This window comes from Macrotis lagotis, chromosome 3, assembly GCF_037893015.1.
Source record: "Macrotis lagotis isolate mMagLag1 chromosome 3, bilby.v1.9.chrom.fasta, whole genome shotgun sequence".
NCBI lineage: Eukaryota > Metazoa > Chordata > Mammalia > Peramelemorphia > Peramelidae > Macrotis > Macrotis lagotis.
This window is the reverse complement of record NC_133660.1, coordinates 113,938,435-113,961,411: the sequence shown is the minus strand read 5'-3', so window position 1 is coordinate 113,961,411 and position 22,977 is coordinate 113,938,435. Positions and strand designations below refer to the sequence as shown.

The 22,977-nt window shown below is 37.4% G+C and overlaps 1 protein-coding gene across 1 annotated transcript; it reads left to right on the top strand.

Moving 5' to 3' along the window:
- Window positions 1–1,604: 1,604 nt before the first annotated feature.
- LOC141517769 (toll-like receptor 2) lies at window positions 1,605–21,488 on the top strand. The gene is made up of 2 exons (XM_074229101.1): window positions 1,605–1,726; window positions 17,742–21,488. Exon 2 carries the CDS (start codon window positions 17,758–17,760, stop codon window positions 20,110–20,112), a length of 2,355 nt encoding a protein of 784 aa, XP_074085202.1. The 5' UTR covers window positions 1,605–1,726; window positions 17,742–17,757; the 3' UTR covers window positions 20,113–21,488.
- Window positions 21,489–22,977: the final 1,489 nt, after the last annotated feature.

Sequence of the window (22,977 nt, the reverse complement as noted above, 5' to 3'; positions counted from 1 at the left end):
GATGACATTATCAGGGCTTTTAATGAGATAATCAAAGAAAAAACCTATTCTAATTTGACAGCCAAGCAGCAAGTCTCACTATAATTAAAATGCATGTCTCCAGGGAGGCTTTAATAAATTATGCTAATGAAAGCCAGCTTAAACACCATGAATGTCAAAGCTAGTAAAAGAGATATTGAAGAAATAGAGAAGTTTACATGAGCCATACATTCAGTGAATTTTAGAGTGATAGCAACAGAGAGGATGAGACAAAGTTTTTTTTTATTGAGTTAGCTTTCAATAGATTAAAAATATTGCATTGATAGAGAGTTAATAAAAGAGCCTTTCTTTTTACTTGATAACTTTTCTTTGATTTTCTGCTAACTTAGAAACTTTTCTGACTTGGTACCAATAATTTTCTTGACACAACTACTAATTTTTCAGGTTAAAAAAGGAATTTATCAGTTTTTTGACAAAATTTAGTTTAATATTAATGGGTACCCAAATGAAATTGGAAATCATATTGCTTTTTTTTAAAAAAAGAAAAAAACCATTTTATCTTTATTCAATTGAAATTCTTAATTTCTCTCTCTCATTCTCTACCTCAATCGAAAAAGAAGGAAAACCAAAATCCTAATAACTTGCATAGTGGAGAAAGGTAAAATCAAATGCTTTTTTTCATCAGAAGGAAGACTTGACATTACTTATCAACTTTCTTAGGCTCTTTATTGACTGAGATTTGGATTTGGGGTAATTGGACTTTGGGGTTATTGCCTAAGGTGTAGGTGATGAGTGAACAATGAAGCAAAATATAAACACAACATGTCCGGAGGCAGAGTCCAGGGCTGTGAGGTCTGGAAAGCAGAGCATTCAGTTAGTGCTGAGCCCAATCTCTCGGCCAGGAGGTGGGGGGAGAGCAACAGGAAACTGTGGTTCTGCCCTGATAACCCTGTGAGGTTCTCCATTTGTGAGGCGTTAGTGGCCCCCCTCACCGCCTGCTCATTTGCCTGGGGGTCCCTGCTTGGGAAAGCCCCTGGAAGCGAGGAGCCGGTTTGCTCGGCGTGGATGGCACCGTCTCTTGCCCAGTTTTTGCGCCGAGTCCCTTAAGGTCCCGAAGGTAGGACTGGAAGCCTCCTTGGAGAGAATCACTAGTTGAAGTCTCTGATTTGGCCGACACGGACCAGGGGAAGTGATTTTTCTAAATATCTCGAAGCTGCTAAGTAGCAGAACGGACCTTCGAGCCCGGTGCCCGCTGTCTTCTCCTCAGTCTCCAGCCCGGCTTGGAGGGCAGAGGGGAGCTGGCATGAAGCAGGCATCGCTGTGAACTTCCCACTTTGGTTTTTCCTCTTGGCTCTTGGCCTAGAAGAAAGTTCGAGGCGGGGGAATTCCCCACGGGTGACTAACTTCACTTTGGACTAAAGCTCGCCTCCGGACTAAGGGGGGAAAGGCGGCTGCTCTGGCTCTCCGCCACCCCCCTCCCTTCCCCTCCTTCCCCCCGGCCTCCGGAGCTCGGCTGCAGTCGGGCCGGCCGGACCGTCCGTCCAGCCTGGCCCTGCCCGGAGCCGCCGCCTCTGCTCGCTTGGCACTGGCCCACCCGGCCCCGGCAGCTGCCCTGCCCCACGCCAGGCGCCCTCCTTCCTCCCCCTCGGCACGTCCCGCAGCCGCTCTCCGCCCAGCCTAGGCCGGCTAGCTGAACCCAGCGCACCTGGGTCTGGCTCACCCAGCCCAAGGGAGTCCCCGGCCTTAGGTACGTCTGCTTTCCGGAAGGGGGGGGCTTGGGGAGGTGGGTTCAGTCCTGGATCCCCGGAGTCTGCAGGGACCGGGGTTCGCTATCAGCACCTCCAAGTCTGCGCCTGGAGCTGGTGAAAGCCGAGCGCTCCGTGACTTGGGGCAGTCCATTAAAAACATCTCTCCCTTCAGAGGCGATAAGCCGAATCTCCTCTCAGACAACCGGGAAAGAAACTATGGAAGAAATAAATGAACATCCTGAGATGCTTGTTGTCTTTGGGTGGTTTCCGCACCCTCTTCTTCAGCCCCTAAGGACTGGAGTCAAACCTCGATTTCTGGTCACTGCTGGGGGAGGTAAAAACGAAAGGAATGACTGAACAAGATCATAGAGTTCGGGAGCCCGGGTCACCCCCTTTTATCTACTTCATTTAGTTGAGGGCAATTTAAGACCTAGCACAATTCAGGTGACTTGCTCAAAGTCAAGGAATCAGCAACTAAAAGTCAAAGGCACAATGCAGAGCTTGCTTGTCTGACTTCAAAGCCAACTCTGATCCCCGAGGAGCAAATATTGAGAGGCAGAGGGTCCCTTACACACTTCTGCTTTAGAAAATATCCAGGCAACAGTGTCATGTTCTGGATAGTCAAACATCTACAAAATATTCATCTAAGAGAGTGAGACTAATCTCTAATTATGTAGAATTTTTTTAAATGCTTGCTTTTTGGGTGGAGAGAACAGAAAAGAAAATAATCTCTAATGCTTGGGGTAATGGAAAGAAAAAAACTGCCAAACTGTAGTTTTTTGGGGGGTAGGGGGTAATGGGGTGGGTGACTTGCCCAAGGTCACACAGCTAGTTAGTATTAAACATCAAGTCTCTGCGGCTTACACTTGAACTCAGATCCTCGGAATTTTAGGGCTGGTGCTCTATCCACTAGCACCTCCTTAAGCTGCTCCTTCTAGTTCACTGTTGACTAGCTAGAAATCCTTCCTCAGACACTTAGGAGCAGGACAAATCACTTCTCCTTTCTCAGATTCAATTTCTGCATTTATAAAGTGGGGATAATTATTGCACCTAATTCAGAGGATCATCCTGAAGATGTAATGAGAAAATATTTATTAAACACTATGCAAACCTTAAAGTACTATATACTATTATTATTAGTCAACACTATGCCTCATTTACCTTATCCAAGGGAAGGACCAGTGAATATAAAGTGAACTTCTCGAGGGCAAGAATTGTCTTTGACTTCTCTTGTTAAACCCAACAAATAGCATAATGCCTGGGATAAGAGCTGTTTGATAAATGTTCATTGAACCACTAACCAATGCTGCCATTCCTTAACTGTCTGATCTGAGATAAGCCCATCAATTAATATAACTGACAAACATTTTTGAGATATTTACTGTGTGCCGGTAATGCAATATGATCAATACAAACGCAGACCTGAAACAGTCCTTGCCTTCAAGATGCTTACATTCTAAGGGAGGAGACAAAAATATATATGTGTAAAAGGAGACATATATATGACAGTTACATGTCTGCATATAGCTATATAAAACAAATGAGGTTAGGTTTGATAATAACAGTTGAGAAGATGAGGGAAGCAGGAGGCCACTAGTAAAGCTTTCATAAAGAAGGTAGCTGAGTCTTCAAAGAAAGCCAAGATTTCAGACATATTAAATATCCAGGCCTCAGTTTCCTCATCTGTAAAATGACAGACTTTTACCACATGATCTCTCAGAGCCCTTGCAGCTCCACAGGTCCCTTTGTAAAATTCTGTGAAGTGAAAGGATTGCACTAGAAGGTGACATTCTATAACTGATTCTAAAGTTGGCCTCTGGAGACTAGAGGAGGCCCAGTCAACCTTGATTTGTTTTTCTGGGTCAGCCAGAGGCATGTGATGAAATGGGTGAAGTTTCCTTCTTGTTTTTTTTTTTCTTCTCCACTTTCTCTTCCTATTAATCTTCCTTTCCTTCCTCTTCCTTGTGCTCAAACAAAGATACCCATGCTTTCTTTCACTTCTCTCTACTGAAGCTGGTTCTAGGCTAGCCATCAAATCTAAAGGTCTTGTCTGATGTGTCCAAGACAAACTGTGAATAACTGATAAAATTTATTGTATTATTCATTTTCTGAAGTTCCTGTTTAAGACTGCCTCTTCTTTTGGGGAAGCTAGTTGGCGCAGTGGATAGAGCACTGGCCCTGGAGTCAGGAGTACCTGAGTTCAAATCTGGCTTCAGACACTTAATAATTACCTAGCTGTGTGGCCTTGGGCAAGCCACTTAACCCCATTTGCCTTGCAAAAATAAAAAAAGACTGCCTCTTCTCAAAATAAGAACTTGTGTATTGCTGTATTGTATGAAAAGTAGAAAGATTAAGTGTTGTTATAAATTTGCTGGAATCCAGAAGTTAAGTAAACTGCTTCAATAAAAGACCAGAATGTCACTGATGTTTCCTGACCCATATGTCTCTTGTTAAGTTCTATTTCTGGAGATATATAATGAAGTTCAACCCAAATTTGATAGAACAGACAAAATAATAATAGTAATTATGATGATGATGATGATAGTGATGATGATGATTTGTTTTTTGTCTATTTTCTGCTTTTTTGGGTCTGATTATGTTTTTACTCTGTATGTATCCTTTAAGTGCATAATTATTTACATATGTCTATTAGAAACATGAGCTCTTTGAGGGTCTTTCTTTGGATCGCTAGTGCTTAGTATAGTGCCTGGCACTTGATTAGTGTTTTTCAATGAATGATTGACCTATATAAATTCTCTTATTTGATCCTCACAATTCTGTGAGATGATCATTCATGTCTATTGAGCATATAAGGAAATTGTCCTCTGATAATGCTGGTGATTTCCCCAAGTTCATACAGTTATTAGCAGTAGGTAGTGATGTTGAGAATTGAATTTAGGTCTTCTGTATTAAAATTGAGTATTGTTTATAGTTTACAAACTTTAAAAGGTTTTACTAGGACTGCTCTCATTTAATTTTAATTTAATTTAATCTTTCTCAAGACAGTGGGATTGAATGATTTGCCCAAGGTAATTATCGAGTGTCTGAGACTGAATTTGAACTCAAGTCCTCCAAGTCCAAGGCTGGTATTCTATCCAATGCAACACCTAGCTGCCTCCATTCTCATATTTCTTAAGAGAAATTGAGAAAATGATTGGGAAAGAGCAAACATAGTAATAGCTTGGGAAATAACATTTATACCTTTTACCTACTATAAAAGTGCAGTGGAAAGAGTGTTGGATTTGAGTCTCAGGACCCAAATTTGAATCTTACCTCTGCCTAAAGTCATTACCAGTGTGACTTTGGGTAAAATTACTTGTCTCTTTTAACTTGTCTCAAATGTCTGTGTCCTGCCTCTCCATCTAGATAGTATTCATTCTTTCATCATTTCACATTGTTATATTAAATATTGTGCTAGGTAACCCTGGATTATAGCAACCATGTGTTATGCTGCTTTGTATGTATCCAATTTTTTATACCTAGGTAACTATCATCATCTTGCATTACTTCTTCTCTAGCAGCTTATCAATATATTAAATTCTTTGCCTTGGTCCTGTCTATAGAAATAGAAAGTCCCAGAGTTGAAAGGAACCTTGCAGGTCATCTTGTCTTTCATTCAACAATTCAGGAAGCATTTATTTTATTTTATTTTCCTTTGAAATTTTAGTTTATTTTCCAATTACATGCAAAGGTAGTTTTCAACATTCATCCATTTGCAAATTTATGAGTTCCACTATTTTCTACTCTCATTCCTTCTCCCCCCCCCCCCCCCGCCCCCGTGGTAAATCTGGTAAAAGTTGTACAGGTACAATCATGTTTAACATATTTCTATATTTGTCATGTTGTGAAAGAAGAATCACAACTAAAAGGAAAATATAAGAGAGAAAGAAAAAACATAAAAGAAGTTTTAAAAGAGTGAACAATATATATGCTTTACTCTGCATTCAGACTTCAGGAAGCATTTATTAAGGGTCTTACTATGTGTCAGACATCAAACTGGTGGTGGAGATACAATGTTGTTTTTTGTTTTGTTTTGTTTTTTAGGTTTTTGCAAGGCAAATGGGGTTAAGTGGCTTGCCCAAGGCCCCTCAGCTAGGTCATTATTAAGTGTCTGAGATCGGATTTGAACTCAGGTACTCCTGACTCCAGGGCCCATGCTTTATCCACTGCACCACCTAGCCACCCCGTGGAGATACAATGTTAAAAAAAAATCAAACATTCCTGCCTTCAAGTACCATACTATCCACTGGACTAGGTTAATGAACAAGTAAAATCAATTCTCATTTATTAAGCATCCACAGTGGGGTCTGACTGTAGAGAGATTAAAAAAGGCAATTCTCCCCTCCCCCCCAAACAAAACCCAAAGAATTCTTATTCTTTTTTTTTGTACTTTATATGGATTTTAATAGGCTAAGAAAAGTTTCAGAGTTTCAAATTTTCAAATGAAAAAATCTACTTTATAATTCTGAAGTCATATAATTTTGATTCATATTTTCAAAATATAAAGTGTGTGAATAAATATAGGATATACCCCCAAACCCCATACAATTTAAAGCAAGAAGCATAAAGACTTTTGGTACATGCTGAATATTTTAATTTCTTATTATTTTCTTTTTTTTCTTTTTGGTTTATTTATTTCATATTATGATGATAATCTTGTTGTGAGAATAACCCCCCCCCCCCCCACCCTAGCCAAAAGATGAGAAACATGGAGAATAGTGAGAAAGAAAAAAAGTGTACTTCAGTCTGTGTTCACAATCTAATGGCTCTGTCTCTGGGGTGAGTTGCCTTCTTTATCCTAAGTCTACCAGAGAAGTTGCTCCAATATTTTCCCCACAGTTGCTATTACTAGATGTATTTCCTTCCATTCTATTCCTCTCTACTCTCATTTATTTCATTCTCTCTCTCTCTCTCTCTCTCTCTCTCTCTCTCTCTCTCTCTCTCTCTCTCTCTCCCGCTCTCTCCTTCTCCCCTTCTCTCCCCTTTCATCCTGTCCCTGTTCAGAAGTGTGTTGTAAATGAATACCCTCTCCCACAATCTTCTCTCTCTTCTATCACCTACTCCCCTCTCTCTTCCCCCATTCCCGCTTATATCATCCCTTTCCTCTCATTTTTCTCTAGGGTAAGATAGATTTCTATACCCTATTAAGTGTGTTTGTTATTTCCTTTCTGAGTCATTTCTGATGAGAATGATGGCTTACCCCCCCCCCATTCAACTCCATTGTAAAAGCTTTTTCTTGACCCATATATGAAATATTTTAGTCCCTTCATCCTCTCCTTTTGCTTCCAGTACTTTCCTTTATCACCCATTAATTTCATCTTTTTACTATATTATACCATTATATTCAGCTCCTTCCTGTGCCTTGTGCCTTGTCTATTTATGCTCCTTCTAACTGCTCTTATAAATGAGAAAGTTCATGAGTTATCATTATCTTCTTCCCATGAAAGAATATAAACAGTTCAACATCATTAAGTTCCTTATGATTAGTCCTTCTTGTCATCCCCTCTATAGTTCACCCAAGTCCTGTACTTGGAGATCAAACTTTCTTTTCATCTCTGGTTGTTTCAATAGGAAAGTTTGAAAGCCCCCTATTTCAGGAAAAGTCCATCTTTTTCCTTGAAAGAGTATGTTCAGCTTTGCTGGGTAGTTGATTCTTGGTTGTAAACCAAGATCTTTTGCCTTCTGGAGTATCATATTCCAAGTCCTATGAGCCTTCAATGTAGACACTGCCAGATCCTGTGTAATCCTGATTATAGAGCCACAGTAGTTGAATTATTTGTTTCTGGCAGCTTTTAGAATTTTCTCTTTGATTTGGGAGTTTTAGAATTTGGCTATAATATTCCTGGAAGTTTTTCTTTTGGGACCTCTTTCAGGAGGTGATTGGTGAATTCCCTCAATTTCTATTTTACCCTCTGCTTCTAGGATCTCAGGGCAATTTTACTATATTATTTCTTGAAAAATGAAGCCTAGGCTCTTTTCCTGGTTGTGACTTTCATGTATCCCAATAATTTTAAAATTATCTCTTCTGGATCTATTTTCAAGTTCAGCTGTTTTTCCAATGAGATATTTCACATTTTCTTTTAATTTTTGTCATAGTTTTATTTCTTCATGATTTCTTACAAAGTCATCAGCTTCCTTTAGTTCCATTCTTCATTTGAAGGAATTATTTTCTTCAGAGAGTTTTTTTAAATCTTCTTTTCCAGCTGGCTAATTCTTCTTTTTTAAAGGCATTATTCTCCTCATTTGTCTTTTGTGTTGATTTTTCCATTTGGCTAAACTGATTTTTAACATTATTTTCTTCAGTATTTTTTTGTATTTCTTTCACCAAGCTGTTGACTTGGTTTTCATGATTTATCTACATCACTCTCATTTCTCCTCCCAATTTTTTCTTTACCCCCTTAATTGCTTTTTCAATTTTTTGAGCTTATCCATAGCCTAAGCCCATTTTTTATTTCTCTTGGAAGTTTTGGATACAGAAGTTCCAACTTTGTCATCTTCTGAGTATGTATTTTGGTCCTCCATGGGACCAAAGTAATTTTCTATGGTCAGATTCTTCTTTTTCTGTTGTTTTGTTCATTTCCTTAGCCTATGACTGTTTTACCACACTTCCAAGGTTTTGGGGGGGTTTGGGGGACAATTCAATTCCTCCAAGGTCTTATGAGAGGCTCTGACTACTCTCTTGCTGGTGCTCTGGGATATGGATAACCACAGGTTCTCCCCTCTGCCCTGGAGCTGTGAGGAGAGTCCCAGCTCTGTTATGGTAGTATGAGGGCCCAGACTGCCACCTGGATCTGAGTGTGGGTAGAAATCAGAGTCCTACTCCAGGGAGAGCAGAGAGACCTCTGCTGTCTTCCCCAACACCCTTATGGCCTATGGGCTGAAAGCTCTGGAAGTGCTGGGTGGCTCTGCTGATTCCCGCTACAGGTTCTCACCACAGGGCTGCTCTGTGTCTGGTGCTCCACTCTGGTGTGGCAGAGTTCTCTCACTACCACTTCCATCTGTAACCAGTGATCCCTGGGCCAAGAGGTCTGGAAACCACTCCTTCTGCCATGGACCCAGGCACCCAGCCTGACTGAGTTGCACTGTGGCTGTGCTGCGCTGAGGCTGTAGCTCTTTCCAACCCCTGATCTCAGGGAAACAGACCTTTCCTGTGAAACGTCTAAGTTGTCTTGGACTGGGAAATTGTATCACTCAGTCTTTCTGTGGATTCTGCCCCTCTAAATTTTCACTAGAGTCATAATTTGATGGCTTTTGCAAGTTTTTAGGGAATGAATTTCCTGGAATACCTGCCTTCATGCCACCACCAGCTTGGCTTCACCCCCCAAGAGTTCTTATTCGAAAGGAGCTCATAGTCTAATGAGGGAATATAAATTGACCATCATTGCATTAACATAAGGTAGGGTTTTATGAATACTGTCATTTAAAAATAAAGTCTGGAAGGGGCTGAACCTGGAAAGAAATACAGGCATGAGGAATATTCAGTCAAATATGCAGTAAATTAAATATGAAGCAGATACAATAAATGCAAAATCCTCTGCAAAGTTCTACTCTAATGCTTCAGCATGGAGTACAGATGATCCTGAGTTCTCAAGATTATGCCCCCAAAGACAAGTATTTACCATGCTGCCAAACTTTAAAGTATCATCTTGTCAATCAGTGCAATACAAGTTTAGGATATAAATTAATTTGTAAAAATATTATGGAGAAGGATGATGGAAGACTATGAGCAATTATATCATAAAACAGAAGCAATGGAGGGTAACACCACTTTATAGAAAGCCTGGCAAAACATCCAACTGAAAAAAAGTCATCCAGAGGACTTTTTGGTGATAAAGTTAGACTGAAAGCAACAAATAAAAAAATAAAGATCTTCACATTTCAAAAACAAGCAAACATATTTTTTCTCCATCAAGATAGTGAAGCACTACACTTGAATCTTAAATCACAGTCCCAGTTATTTTTATAGTGTATCAACAGAGAACTAAGAGAACACAAATCGGAAAAACACTTGCATTAGACTAACTATATATGGAAGAGAGTGTGCTTTGGATGAAAAATAGTTGTGAGAAAATCAAGTGATTATAAGGTATCTAACTAAAGGGAGAAAGATACTAAAAGGCATGGGAGGAAAATCTCAGAATTTATGAATACAGAAAAGAAGTCAATTTGGAAAATACCAATAGCTACTAACCTGTGTGACTATTTTTCTATCCATATAAAATTTTTATGAGAACCATTCTACGTGTCCTGAGGGCATTCATCCTTGGTTAAGATGTTAATAAAGAACAGGCAGGTTTTCACAAGTGAGATTCCTCCATAGAACACATCTTTACTAGATAATCAACTTTGAAACACCTAAGAATTATAAGCAATGCAATGATAAACTATGATTCATGATGAAGTATGCTACCCAGTTCCTCCAAGAACTGGGAGCAGATTGGACATACTGCTTTTAATTATGGCCAATTGTATACTGGTTTTTTAGACTATGAATATTTAGTACAAGAATTTTTTCTTTTTTCTCAGTGGGAAGGAGAGAAAATAGATTTTTCATAGAATTTTTTAACAAATAAGGGGCATCTAGGTAGCACAGTGGACAGAGCACCAGCCCTGGAGTCAGGAGTGCCGGAGTTCAAATTTGGCCTCAGACACTTAATAATTACCTAGCTGTGTGGCCTTGGGCAAGCCACTTAACCCCATTTGCCTTGCAAAAATTAAAAAAAAAAGAATTTTTAACAAATAACACATAATTATTATTACATAATTGGCAAGAAAAGATTCCAATGTTTTGTTTAATAATTCTAAAAAACCATTATATATATGTATATATACATATACATACACACACACACACACACACACACACACACACACACACATATATATATATATATATATATATATATATATATATATATATATATTTGAAATGCCACCTTAAGGCTCTTTTCCAACATTCAAAGGTCACATCCAAATTATATGAGATTATTTGAAAGATAACAAAACAGAGATAGCCATATGAGAGTTCTATGATCATAATTGCTAGGCGAGACATAAACAGGAAGACAAATATATGCTTCATGAAGGTTATCTCTACTGAGATAGGAAAAGATCCAGGCTGCAAGCTGGAGCAGACTGCAAGGTGACCAATGAAGCCTTAGAGATCTGACTGTGGATGAAATTGTACTGTGTATAAACTTGCAATGTTGTAGACTTTCTTGGCAGTGCTTCAAAACCATTTAAGAGTTTGGCCTAACAACCCAAACAGGAATAATAAAATGCATGAAGAATGTGAATTGCCCAGAAATGCCCCAAAGAAATGAAATCAGCCTAAATCTTCAAAATGTAAAAACCCTTCAGAAATGAACAAACTCAAGAACTATATGACACAACATATAGAACCTGTCAACAGTATGTAATATATGTATGTATATACACACGCACACACAGACACAGACACAAATAACACATACACACAATAAAAGATTATTTCTTTGTAGAAAAGGTACTGGCTGCTAGAGAAATGAATGAGAAAAGACTTCTTGTAGGAAGTGGCATTTGATCAAAGCTTTGAAGAAAGTTAGAGAAGCTAAGAGGGATACATAAGGAGGGAGTTCATTCCAAGCATGCTACCCTTGTTGTTCAAAGGCATGCAGACCAGAGAGGAATTCTGTGTATGAGGAGCATCAAGATGGGTGGTTGGGCTAGAACATGAAAGGGAAAAGAATAGACAAGATTCAGTTGGAGATGGACCCAAAATTTTTAATGATAAGCACATTTCCTCTAATTTATATTCCTCAAGACACATTTTTTTTGCTGCTTCTCCTTTTTCCCCTTTTGCTGATGGTGCATTTGTGAGATATGACTGGTTTCCTTGCAGCTACTGACATTTTAGAGTTGAACCAGGCCCTCTCTCATTTGAGGCATACAAAAGTACTGTGATTAGTCCTAGTCCATGAAAGTAATCATTTAAAGAGTTGGGACAAGAATCTATGTCTTCTGGCTTTCAATCCAAAGCTCTTTCTATGACCCTCTACTATTTCATCTCATGATGGGATTTATTGCTGGAAAGAATCATAAAGGTCACATATTCCTTTTCTTATCTACTCCCAATCCATCCCAACCATTTACAGATAATTTCAGAGAGATTATTGGATTTGCCCAAGGTTTTACCCTTTTGTATTAAATAAAAAGTAGGGAATGATAGGAAGATGTCAATGAGAGGTTCCAAGGGAACCCAATTCAATATTTCCACAAAATATATCAATAAGAATTCACCAAAGAAATCAAACTAACCCAGATCTTCAAAACTGTAAAATACTCTCTAGAAATTAGCAAACCAAAGGATTACTACACAATGAAAAGCTGTTACTGATTCTCAACATCAGAAAAACAAAATACAAGACACAAATATTGAAATATGGACAGCAGAAGCCTCAGAAACAATTTGAGAAAAGTCATAAGATTGAGTGAAATAGATTTTAAAAAAATGAAGGAATTAAAGGGGGGGAAAAGGCAAAAATATCTGAAGGTGAAAATTTTCTTTCTTTTTTCTCTGGACCACATTTGTGAGCATGAGAAACTCTGAATGAAGAAACTTCCCCTACCAATGACACTTTATCTGCAATTTCCAGTCTCAATTTTCCTGGAGTCACATAGAAAGTATGGATCAAAGGAAAGACTTGATCAGAAGGGTCTTCTGGACTCTGCAACTGCTTCTCTATCCTTTGAATTATGCTAGGCCTGGGAAATATTTTATATTTAAATTATTATTTTTTGAATACTTTTAATGCTATTGTTTCCTAATCTCTTCTTTCGACTTCATTGAATGCTAGGCTTTGTACTGGTGTAGCCAAAGCAGAATTTTCCAGTATTTTGGTGGTTTATGATAATTTTTGAAGTGATTCAAGAAGGCTTCTCTAAAGGTTATAATCAGAACTATTTTGAGACTGTAGCAAACTTCTAGAATAACATTTGTGCATGCTACTCCGCTCCATCCCCGTTTTCAGTGCAGTCTTCTATTGTCACGGTTGCTACTTTTACTGATACTCCCACTAGACTAGAATTTCTTCTCAGATTGAAATAATTTTTTCTACTTTCACCACACTAGGATGGAGAGTTCCAAAAACATTTGCAGTATTGTTCTGGGATGAAGTTTTAGGAAGGCTATGGACAACTTGTAGTTTACTTAAAGGAAGGTAACAAAAGGGTGAGAAGATGACACAATGTTTGTTAATCAAAAAAACAACAACAGAAAAATGATTGGATATCATGACATTAAAAAGATTGGGTCAAGGAACCAAGAATGTTTAGCCTGGAAAAGAGAAGTTATGATAGCTATGTTGTGGTGTTTCAAGGCCTAATATGTGAAAAAGGATTAGATACATTCTCCTTGATGACTCATAGGTACAAAAATATATTCAGGGGGTTCAAAGAATTGGAAACTAAGAAGTTGTCCATCAATTGGAGAATGACTGAATCACCTATTGTGTATGAGGGTAATGGAATACTGCTGTGCCACAAGAAATGTTGGAAAGGATGGTTTTGAGGAGACCTGGGAAGAACTCTGTGTTTTCATACAGAATAAAGTGAGCAGAACCAGAAGAACTCTTTATGCAATAAATAAAATGTTATAAAAAAACTTAAAGACCTAGAAACTCTGTTCAATAATCAACAATGATTCCAATTACCATGATGAAACATGATTTGCACGTCCTGAAAGAGGTAATGGGCTACTTTGGGAAGTAATCAGTCCCTAGTTGCTGGAGTTCTTCAAACGAATTCTGGATGTTTATTTGACACAATGGATAGCACCAAGCCCGGAGTGAGGAACACTAATTTTTACCAGCTCAAATCTGACCTCAGGCTTTTATTAACTGAGTGACTCTGGGCAAGTCATTTAACCCAGTTTGCTTCAGTTGAGAAGGAAAAAACAAAGCACCCCAGAATCATTTTTTCTTTATTTTCTTCCCTCTTTCCAATTACATGTAAAGGTAATTTTCAACATTCACCCATTTACAAGCTAATAAGTGTCATTTTTCTATCACCCTCCCTTTCCCTCCTCCCTCCTCATGGCAGTGAACAATCTGGTAAAAGTTGTACATGTGCAATCATGTTTAACATATTCCATATTAGTCATGTTGTGAAAGAGGAATTAGAACTAAGGGAAAATAAAACCATGAGAAAGAAAAACATAAGAGAAATTTTAAATGGTAAACATAGTATGCTTTGCTCTGCATTCAAACTTCATAGTTTTTTGTTTTTTTTCCCCTGGATATGGATGTCATTTCCAAAATAGGTCTCTCAGTATTGTCCTTATCATTGAACTGCTGAGACTAGCTGTATCCATCAAAGTTGATCCATCTCATAATGTTGCAGTTAATGTGTACAACATTCTCCTAGTTTTACTCACTTCACTCAGCAATATATAAATGTTATGGAGTACTATTGTTTGGTAAGAAATCACTAGGAGCAATAATATTCATATGTCATAACTTGTTCAGCCATTCCCAAATTGATGAACTTTCCCTCAGTTTCTAATTCTTTGCCACTACAAAAAGAGCTATAAATATTTTTAACATGGTGGGGTCTTTCCCCCTTTTTTGTAAACTCTTGGGAGTATAGAACTAGTAATAGCATTGCTGGATCAAAGAATAATTTTATTGCCTTTTGGGTGTAGTTCTAAATTGTTCTCAGCTCCTAACTCCTCCAACTGTGCATTAGTGTCCCAGTTTCCCCAACACCCTCTACAACATTGATATTTTCCTATTTTGTTATCTTAGTCAATTTGATGGTGAGGTAGTACGTCAGAATTGTTTTAATTTGAATTTCTCTAATCAATGATGAAGCATTTTATCTTATGAATATAGATAGTTTTAATTCATCTGAAAACTGTTCATATCTTTTGACCATTTATCAATTAAGAAATGACTTGTATTCTTATTTAGAAATGAATCCTTTACCAGAAACACTAGTGGTGAAAGTTGTTTCCAAGCTTCCTGCCTTTCTTCTAATCTTGGCTGCATTGGTTTTGTTTGTGCAAAGCCTTTTAAATTTAATGTATTTGGAATAAATCATTTTTCAATTTATAATGCTATTTATCTCTTGTTGAGATATCATCTACATCCCTTCTCCATAGATCTGCATACTATTCCTTGTTCTTCTAACTGTTATTTAATCTCACCCTTTGTGTCGAAATCCTGCACTCATTTTGACCTTATCTTGGTTTAGAGTGTGAGAGTCTATGCCTAGTTTTTGCCATATTATTTTCCAGTTTTTCTAGTTTTTGTCAAATAGTTTATATTTCAGAAGCTAAAGACTTTGGGATTATCAAACCATAGATTACTATAGTAATTTGCTAACATTATTTTTAGTTTTTGCAAGACAATGGGGTTAAGTGGCTTGCCCAAGGCCACACAGCTAGGTAATTATTAAGTGTCTGAGGTCGGATTTGAACTCATGTACTCCTGACTCCAGGGCTGGTGCTCTATCCACTGTGCCACCTAGCTGTCCTTATTACATTTCTTTTGCACCAGATTTATTCCTCTTCTCTATTATTTGCTAGGACCAGATGGTTTTTGTGACTGCTGCTTTATATTATAGTTTTAGATCTTTTATAGGTAGGTAGGCCATCTTACTTTGCATTCCCTTGATATTCTTTGCCTTTTGTTCTTCCAGATGAATTTTGTTACTATTTTTCTAGCTCTGTAAAGTTTTTTTGGTAGTTTGATTGATATGGCACTGAATAAATAATTTTATTTGTGTAGAATTGTCATTTTTATTATATTGGCTTGTCCTACACATGAGCAAGTGACATTTTCCAGTGGTTTAGAGCTGACTTTATTTGTGTGAAAATGTTTTAATTGTGTTCATGTAGTTTCTGAGTTTGTTTTTGGAGGTAGATTCTGAAGTATTTTGTGTTGTTTACTTTAAATGTAATTTCTCTTTGCCCTCATGCTATTGAGTTTTGTTGGTATATAGGTGTATCTTGCTGCTTTGTTAAAGTTGTTGATTGTTGAAAATGGTTTTTAGTTGACTTTTTTACAGCTCTTTAAATATATCATCATATTGCAAAGAATGAGTTGTGTTTCCTCACTACCTCTTCTAATTCCTTTAATTTATTTTTCTTTTCTTATTGCCAAAGGTAACATCTCTAATACAATATTGAATAATATTAGTATCCTTGTTTCACTTCCGATCTTACTAGAAATGCTGCTAGTTTATCCCTATTACAAACAATGCTTGCTGATAGTTTTTTAGATAGATACTGCTTCCATTATAAGGAAAACTCTATTCCTATACTATCTAGTATTTTAATAGAATTGATGCTGAATTTTGTTAGCTTTTCCAAAACCTATTGAAATAATCATATGATTTGTATTAATTTATTATTGATATGATCAGTAATGTCAATTGTTTTCCTAAAATTGAAACATCTCTGCATATCTGTTTTAAATCCTACCTGATCATACAGTAATTTCCTAATAATAATTTCCTCTTCTCTATTCTTTGCCAGGACCAGACGGTTCTTATAACTTCTGCTTTATACCATAATTTTAGATTTGGTACAGGTAGGCCACCTTAATTTGCAGCCATCTACTCCCATTTATGGAAGAGTTCATATCATCCACATTCACATTTATAACTATTAACTTTGTAATTATTAGTTCTGTAATTATATTATCTTTCCCCTATCAGATCTTCATGTACTCATACACAATAAACTTCGGTTCTCTATTGCCTACAGAATTGGGTACAAAATCTTTCAGAAGTCCAAAGTTGAGGCAGCTAGGTGGCGCAGTGGATAGAGCACCAGCCCTGGAGTCAGGAGTACTTGAGTTCAAATCTGGTCTCAGACACTTAATAATTACCTAGCTGTGTGGTCTTGGGCAAGCCACTTAACCCCATTTGCCTTGCAAAAACCTTAAAAAAAAAAGAAAAAAAAAGAAGTTCAAAGTTTTTGATAACTTAGGTCCCTCCTACATTTCTATTCTTCTTACAACTTACTCCCTACCATGGCTCCTCTTAGCAGTTCAGAGAACAAAGCACTCCATCTCTTAGCTCCAGGCATCTTGTCTGGCTCTCCATAATATTTAGATGATTCTCCATCCTCATCTCTGCATCTTGACTTCTCTAGATTCCTTTTAGTCCCAACTCAAGATCCACTTTCTTTAGAGCCTTTTCCAACCACTCTTCTTTCTAGTGTCTTCTCTTTTTGTTGTTTCTTATTTATTGTGTATATAACTTGTTTGGACATCTTTGTTTGCTTGTTGGGGAGCTTCTTGAGGGAAGGTATTATCTTTTACTTCTATATGCTGCATACTTAGCACATAGAGGATGCTTAATAACTGTTACTGACTGATTGTAAAACAAATAAATAAACCAAAAGCTTATATTCTATTTGGGTGGGGAATAAAATATATCAGAATAAATAAAAACAATCTAATACTGAAGCAAGTAGAAGGTCACTCATATTGATATGAAGAGGGGGATTCTCATAAAAACACTGGTAGGTGGGCAGGTTAATTATTTTTATTTTTTATATTTGTTATATTTATTTTATTATTATTGGGGAACCTGGATCTCCAAAGGGATTCCCCCTCCCCCACCTTGATCATTTGTTAATAAGTATCAGAGATAGAATTTGGACCTAGAACTTTCTACCTGCATGCAAAAGACTGCTACTATGCCTATGCCATACAAATCCAAAAGTATGAAGATGCTGGGGAAACTCCTGGCAAATTAAAACTAGACTATGACTTAGTTTTGATGAGTCTTTGGAAGTTAGTTGACAGAGGCAGATGTTAGCATTTATATTACACTTCAAAATGCACAAAGGCATTGACAAACATATCATTTGAGCTTCACAATCATCCCAAAGGTAAGTATCAGAGAGGTAAAAACAAACTTAGAACCATCACAATATTGATGCGATGTTGTTCTAGAATTAGCTTTGGTGAATACTATGTTAGGGTAAACAGAATCTCTCATTCAGATCTCTTTTTTCTTTTTCAGGCTGAGCTCCTGAACAATGAGACATGCCAGATGGACTGTGTGGATCCTGTGGACCATGATCAGTCTCTCAGAAGAAGATGCTCCTTACCAGACTTCCATGTCATGTGTTCCTGTTGGTGTCTGTGATGGCCATTCCAGGCATATGGGTACCATTCCTTCAGATTTGACTGAGACTGTGAAACAGTTGGACCTGTCCTCCAATAGGATCTCACACATCAGAGAAACAGACCTTCAGATCTGTGTCTACCTGGAAGTTCTGTTGTTGCAAGAAAACAAAATTCGTGAAATAGACTCAAATTCCTTTCAGTCTCTGGGAAATCTGAAACATCTGGACTTGTCTCACAATAACTTGTCTTACTTGTTACCCTCCTGGTTTGATTCCCTCTCTTCCTTGCAGGTTCTATACTTACAGAACAATCCCTACCCACACCTTGGAAAAAGCCCTCTTTTTTCTCATCTCTCCAATTTGAGGGTTCTTAAATTGGGGAACAATAACCTCTTCTCAGAACTTCAGAAACAAGACTTTGAAGGAGTGAGTATGTTGGAGGACCTTGAGATTGAGGCAGATTATCTGCAGAAATATGAGCCAGGAAGTCTGAAATCTATTCACAACATAAGCCACCTGACTCTCAGCATCAAGAAGCCAGTTTTATTACTTGACATCATGGCTGACCTTGCAAGGTCATTGCAGTGTTTGGAACTGAGAAATACTGATTTGGAAAATTTTGTTTTTTCACTACCTTCTGATATTCCCAGTTCACTTCTTGAGAAGATTACATTTAGACAGGTGCAATTTTCAGATAAAAGTTTTATTGAAATTCTTAAATTGCATTCTTTTGCTACTGAGTTGTTGGAGATTGTGTTTGAGGATTGTCAACTTTTTGGAATTGGATCCTGGAGAGATGAGTTGATAAGTAAGATTGAACATCAGCAAAAACTTGAAACAATCATCATACGGAGGCTACAGATTGAAAGGTTTTTCTTATTCAATGACCTGAGTGGTGTGTATTCATTATTAGGAGGAATCAAGCGAATTACCCTCACAAGTAGTAAGGTTTTCCTTGTCCCTTGTAACCTCTCAAGAAATTTAAAATCCCTAGAGTATTTTGATCTCAGTGATGGTTTGATGAGTGAAAATGCTCTAGAATATTCAGCTTGTGAGGGGGCCTGGCCCAGCCTGCACACCTTAAATTTTAGTCAAAATAAATTCTCATCTCTGAAAAGAGTAGGGGAACTCTTGTCAACTGTGAAAAACCTGACCCACCTTGATATTAGTAAGAATAGTTTTGATTCTGTTCCTGAAAATTGTCAATGGCCAAGGAAGTTGAAATATTTGAACATCTCCAGCACAAAAACCTATAGAGTAACTTCATGTATTCCCCAGACCCTGGAGATCTTAGATATCAGTAATAACCAGCTCAGTGATTTTACCTTGCATCTGCCACACCTGAAAGAGCTTTATCTTTCCAGAAATAAGTTAAAGACCCTACCAGATGCTGCCAATCTACCCCACTTGATGGCAATGCGTATCAATCAGAACACAGTGCTTTCTTTCTCTAAGGCACAACTTGAATCCTTTCATTCATTGGAAAGTTTGGCAGCAGGAGGCAACAACTTCATTTGTTCTTGTGAATTTCTGACTTTTGTCCACAGTGAACAAGCCCTGCTGGCTAAAGTCCTGACAGATTGGCCAGAAAGCTACCTCTGTGATTCTCCATTCCAGATGAGGGGCAAGCAAGTTCAGAATGTTCAACTTTCCTACTCAGAATGTTACCAAGCTCAGCTGGTGGCCACCATCTGCTCTGTCCTTTTCCTGCTGGCCTTGCTGGCTGGGGTTCTGTGCTACCACTTTCATGGCATCTGGTACATGAAAATGATGTGGGCCTGGCTCCAGGCCAAGAGAAAGCCCAGGAAAAAGATCACTGGGGAGATCTGTTATGATGCCTTTGTTTCCTACAGTGAAGGAGACTCTAACTGGGTGGAGAACTTCATGGTCCAGGAACTGGAGAATTTTGATCCCCCTTTCCGACTGTGTCTGCACAAGCGTGACTTTGTCCCTGGCAAGTGGATCATTGACAATATCATTGACTCTATTGAGAAGAGTCACAAAACACTCTTTGTACTTTCAGAAAGTTTTGTCAAGAGTGAATGGTGTAAGTATGAGCTGGATTTCTCCCATTTTCGCCTCTTTGATGAGAACAATGATGCAGCTATTTTGATTCTTCTAGAGCCCATTGAGAAGAAAGCTATTCCCCAGAGGTTCTGCAAACTTCGGAAGATCATGAACACTAAGACCTACCTGGAATGGCCCAGGGATGAAGCTCAACAGGAAGAGTTTTGGTTCAATTTGAGAGTTGCTATAAAGGCATAGACAAATTCAGTGGAGTTCAAAATTTAGCTCTATCATCCCTAACTTGTAAGAAATTACAGTGTATGTTTTTTTCTTATTTTTCTGAAGAAAGATCATATTCTCTCTAATACCAAAGACTCTCTCTAGTGACTTTTATAGCTTGTGATGTTAAATAAGACCTTTTCGACTTCAGACGACGCCTAAGAGATTTTGTGTTTAGCTCAGAAGATTACTTATTCACATGCAAGTAGAGTGTTATTTCTGGGACTCTGGGTCACTTAATTTCCAGAAATGAGTTTTTATTATAATTATTATTTTTTAATCTTGACCTTTGTCTAAACGAGTCATAATCTACTGTGAAGAATCCAGGATTGTTTTATTTAAAAAAAATACCATGAATATGTTATTTTACTCTTTATCCACTATTTTTTAAGTCACAAGATTACTCCTCTTCCCAATTGTCACCCGACAATGTCACAAAATCTACCTCTCTGTTTCACTTCAGGGCCTCTTGATCCCCTTCATCAAAAAAAGAAACTATGTGTTTTTTTTCCCCTTACATCCTCTTTTTCACTCCCTCCAAGTTGTATATTAAGTTTTGTCTCATGCTACAAGAGACATAGAGACCTAATTTGTTTCTCCAACCACATGCCTTGCTAAATAAATTGTTTTTCTGGATGATACTCAATTTCTTTATTTTATTGTAACAACATTAGTGAGCAACAGCCAGGAGGGAACAATGTGAGCCATTGTGGAACAATGGAATCTATCTATACTGCAGAAAGCCCCTCAGCATACTTCACTAAGATTTTCTGCTGAAGGACTTTCTTGGTGAAGGAATGCTTATCCAGAAACCTTCACTTCTCCAACTTCCTTTGTCCTAACTTTAAATCTCATCCATATGAGGTGATTAGTCTCTGATTAGGGTGCCAAAGGGGTTAATAAACCAACTTAAGAAGTTCTTATTGGCCTGGGAACAGGGCCATTTCTGTTCAGAAGAAAATGACAGGAAAAAGTTTTCCAATCATGTATTATTAGTCTCAAATATATAAAAATCCAGATGGGTCCTTGATCTAGTCTGAAGAAGAAATCTTTAATTATTGAAAATTAAAAACATTAAGTATTCTTCCCAAGAATTATGCACTGAAGTAAACAGAATATTGCTGGATTGTTGTCCTTGAAAAGGTCCATTTTTCCATCTCTCTCGTCAATGGGTCCTCTTCTGGCACATACTCTCTCTATTCTGCATTTCTTCCTTCCATTTTTAGGAAAAAAAGGAAATACTTCCTTTTTAAACTTTTTTAATATTCATTTAAAAATTTTCAGTTCCAAATTATCTCCCACCGTCTAGTTACTCCCCTTAACAATATGAAGCCCCTCATATATATATATATATATATATATATATATATATATGTATATACATATATATATATATATATATTTTCATATTAGCCATGTTCTAAAAATATCAAGAAGAATTAAGTAAAAAAAAAGTATGCTTTAATCTCCTTAGACTTTATCAGTTCTAGCTCTGGAAGTGGACATCATTTTGCCTCTTGAGTCCTTTGGAATGGTCCTGAATCATTGCATTAAAGAGAGTGGTTGTCTTTCAAAGTTGATTATAGTTATAGTGTTGACATTACTGTGTGCAATGTTCCTCTGGTTTTGCTTACTTCCCTTTGTATGAGTTTAAGTAAGTTTTCCAAGTGTTTTCTGAAACCATCTCCTTTGCTGTTTCTTTTTTTTTTTTTTTGCAAGGCAATGGGGTTAAGTGGGCTGCCCAAGGCCACACAGCTAGGCAATTATTAAGTGCCTGAGGTCAGATTTGAACTCAGGTACTCCTGACTCCAGGGCTGGAGCTGTATTCACTGTGCCACCTAGCTGCCCCTCCTTTGCTATTTCTTAAGCACAAATCATATTCCACAAGTCTAGCCATTCACAACCTAATGGTCAAACTCTCAATTTCCAATTCTTTGCCATCACCAAAATTGCTGCTATAAATATTTTTGAACAAATAGATCTGTTTTCTTCTCTTTCCTCTCTTTGGGTTGAGGGTACAAATCTAGAAGTGGTATCACTGTGCCAAAGGGTATCTACTGTTTCAAATTGTTCTTCAGAATTGTTGGAGCAATTTATAACTCCACTAACAGTGTATTAGCATACCTGTTTTTTCATATCACCTCCTGTATTTGTCTTTTTTTTGTTATGTTACTTAATTTGATAGGTGTGAGGAGTTCCTCAGAGTTGTTTAAATTTCTCAAATCAGTGATTGAGAGCATTTTTCAGTATGACTAATTTTTAAGAAACATAAAGTTTAATTTTTATTGAGACTGTTATGATTATTCACTTATGTAAAGTTTAATTTTTATTGAGACTGTTATGATTATTCACTTATGTTTACTTTTTTATGCTTCTTTTGAGTATTGTGTTTGAAAATCAAGTTTTCTATTCAGCTCTATTCTTTTCAACAGGAATGTTTAAAAGTTATTTCATTAAACTTTTTTTTTCCCCCTGGAGGATTATACTCAGTTTTTCTTGGTAGGTAATTATTGGTTCTAATTGTAGCTCTGTTGCCTTTTGGAATATCATCTTCTAAACTTTAATTTAAAAAAATGTTTAACATGGAAGCTACTAATTCTTGTATGATCCTGACTGTGGCTCCACAACATTTGAATTGATTCTTAACTGCTTTTTTCTTTGACCTGTGGGCTCTGAAATTTGGTGTAATATTCCTGGGAGTTTTTAGGAGGTGACTGATAGATTCTTTCAGTTTCTATTTTACCTTTTGGATCTAAGATATTGGGGTAAGTTTCCTTGATAAGTCCTTGAAATATGATACCTTGATCTTTCTTTGACTCTGGTTTTCAGATAGTCCAATTATTA

Bases quoted from the DNA above. Each gene is read 5' to 3' on its own strand.
- LOC141517769 (XM_074229101.1), top strand. From the start codon at position 17,758: ATGAGACATGCCAGATGGACTGTGTGGATCCTGTGGACCATGATCAGT.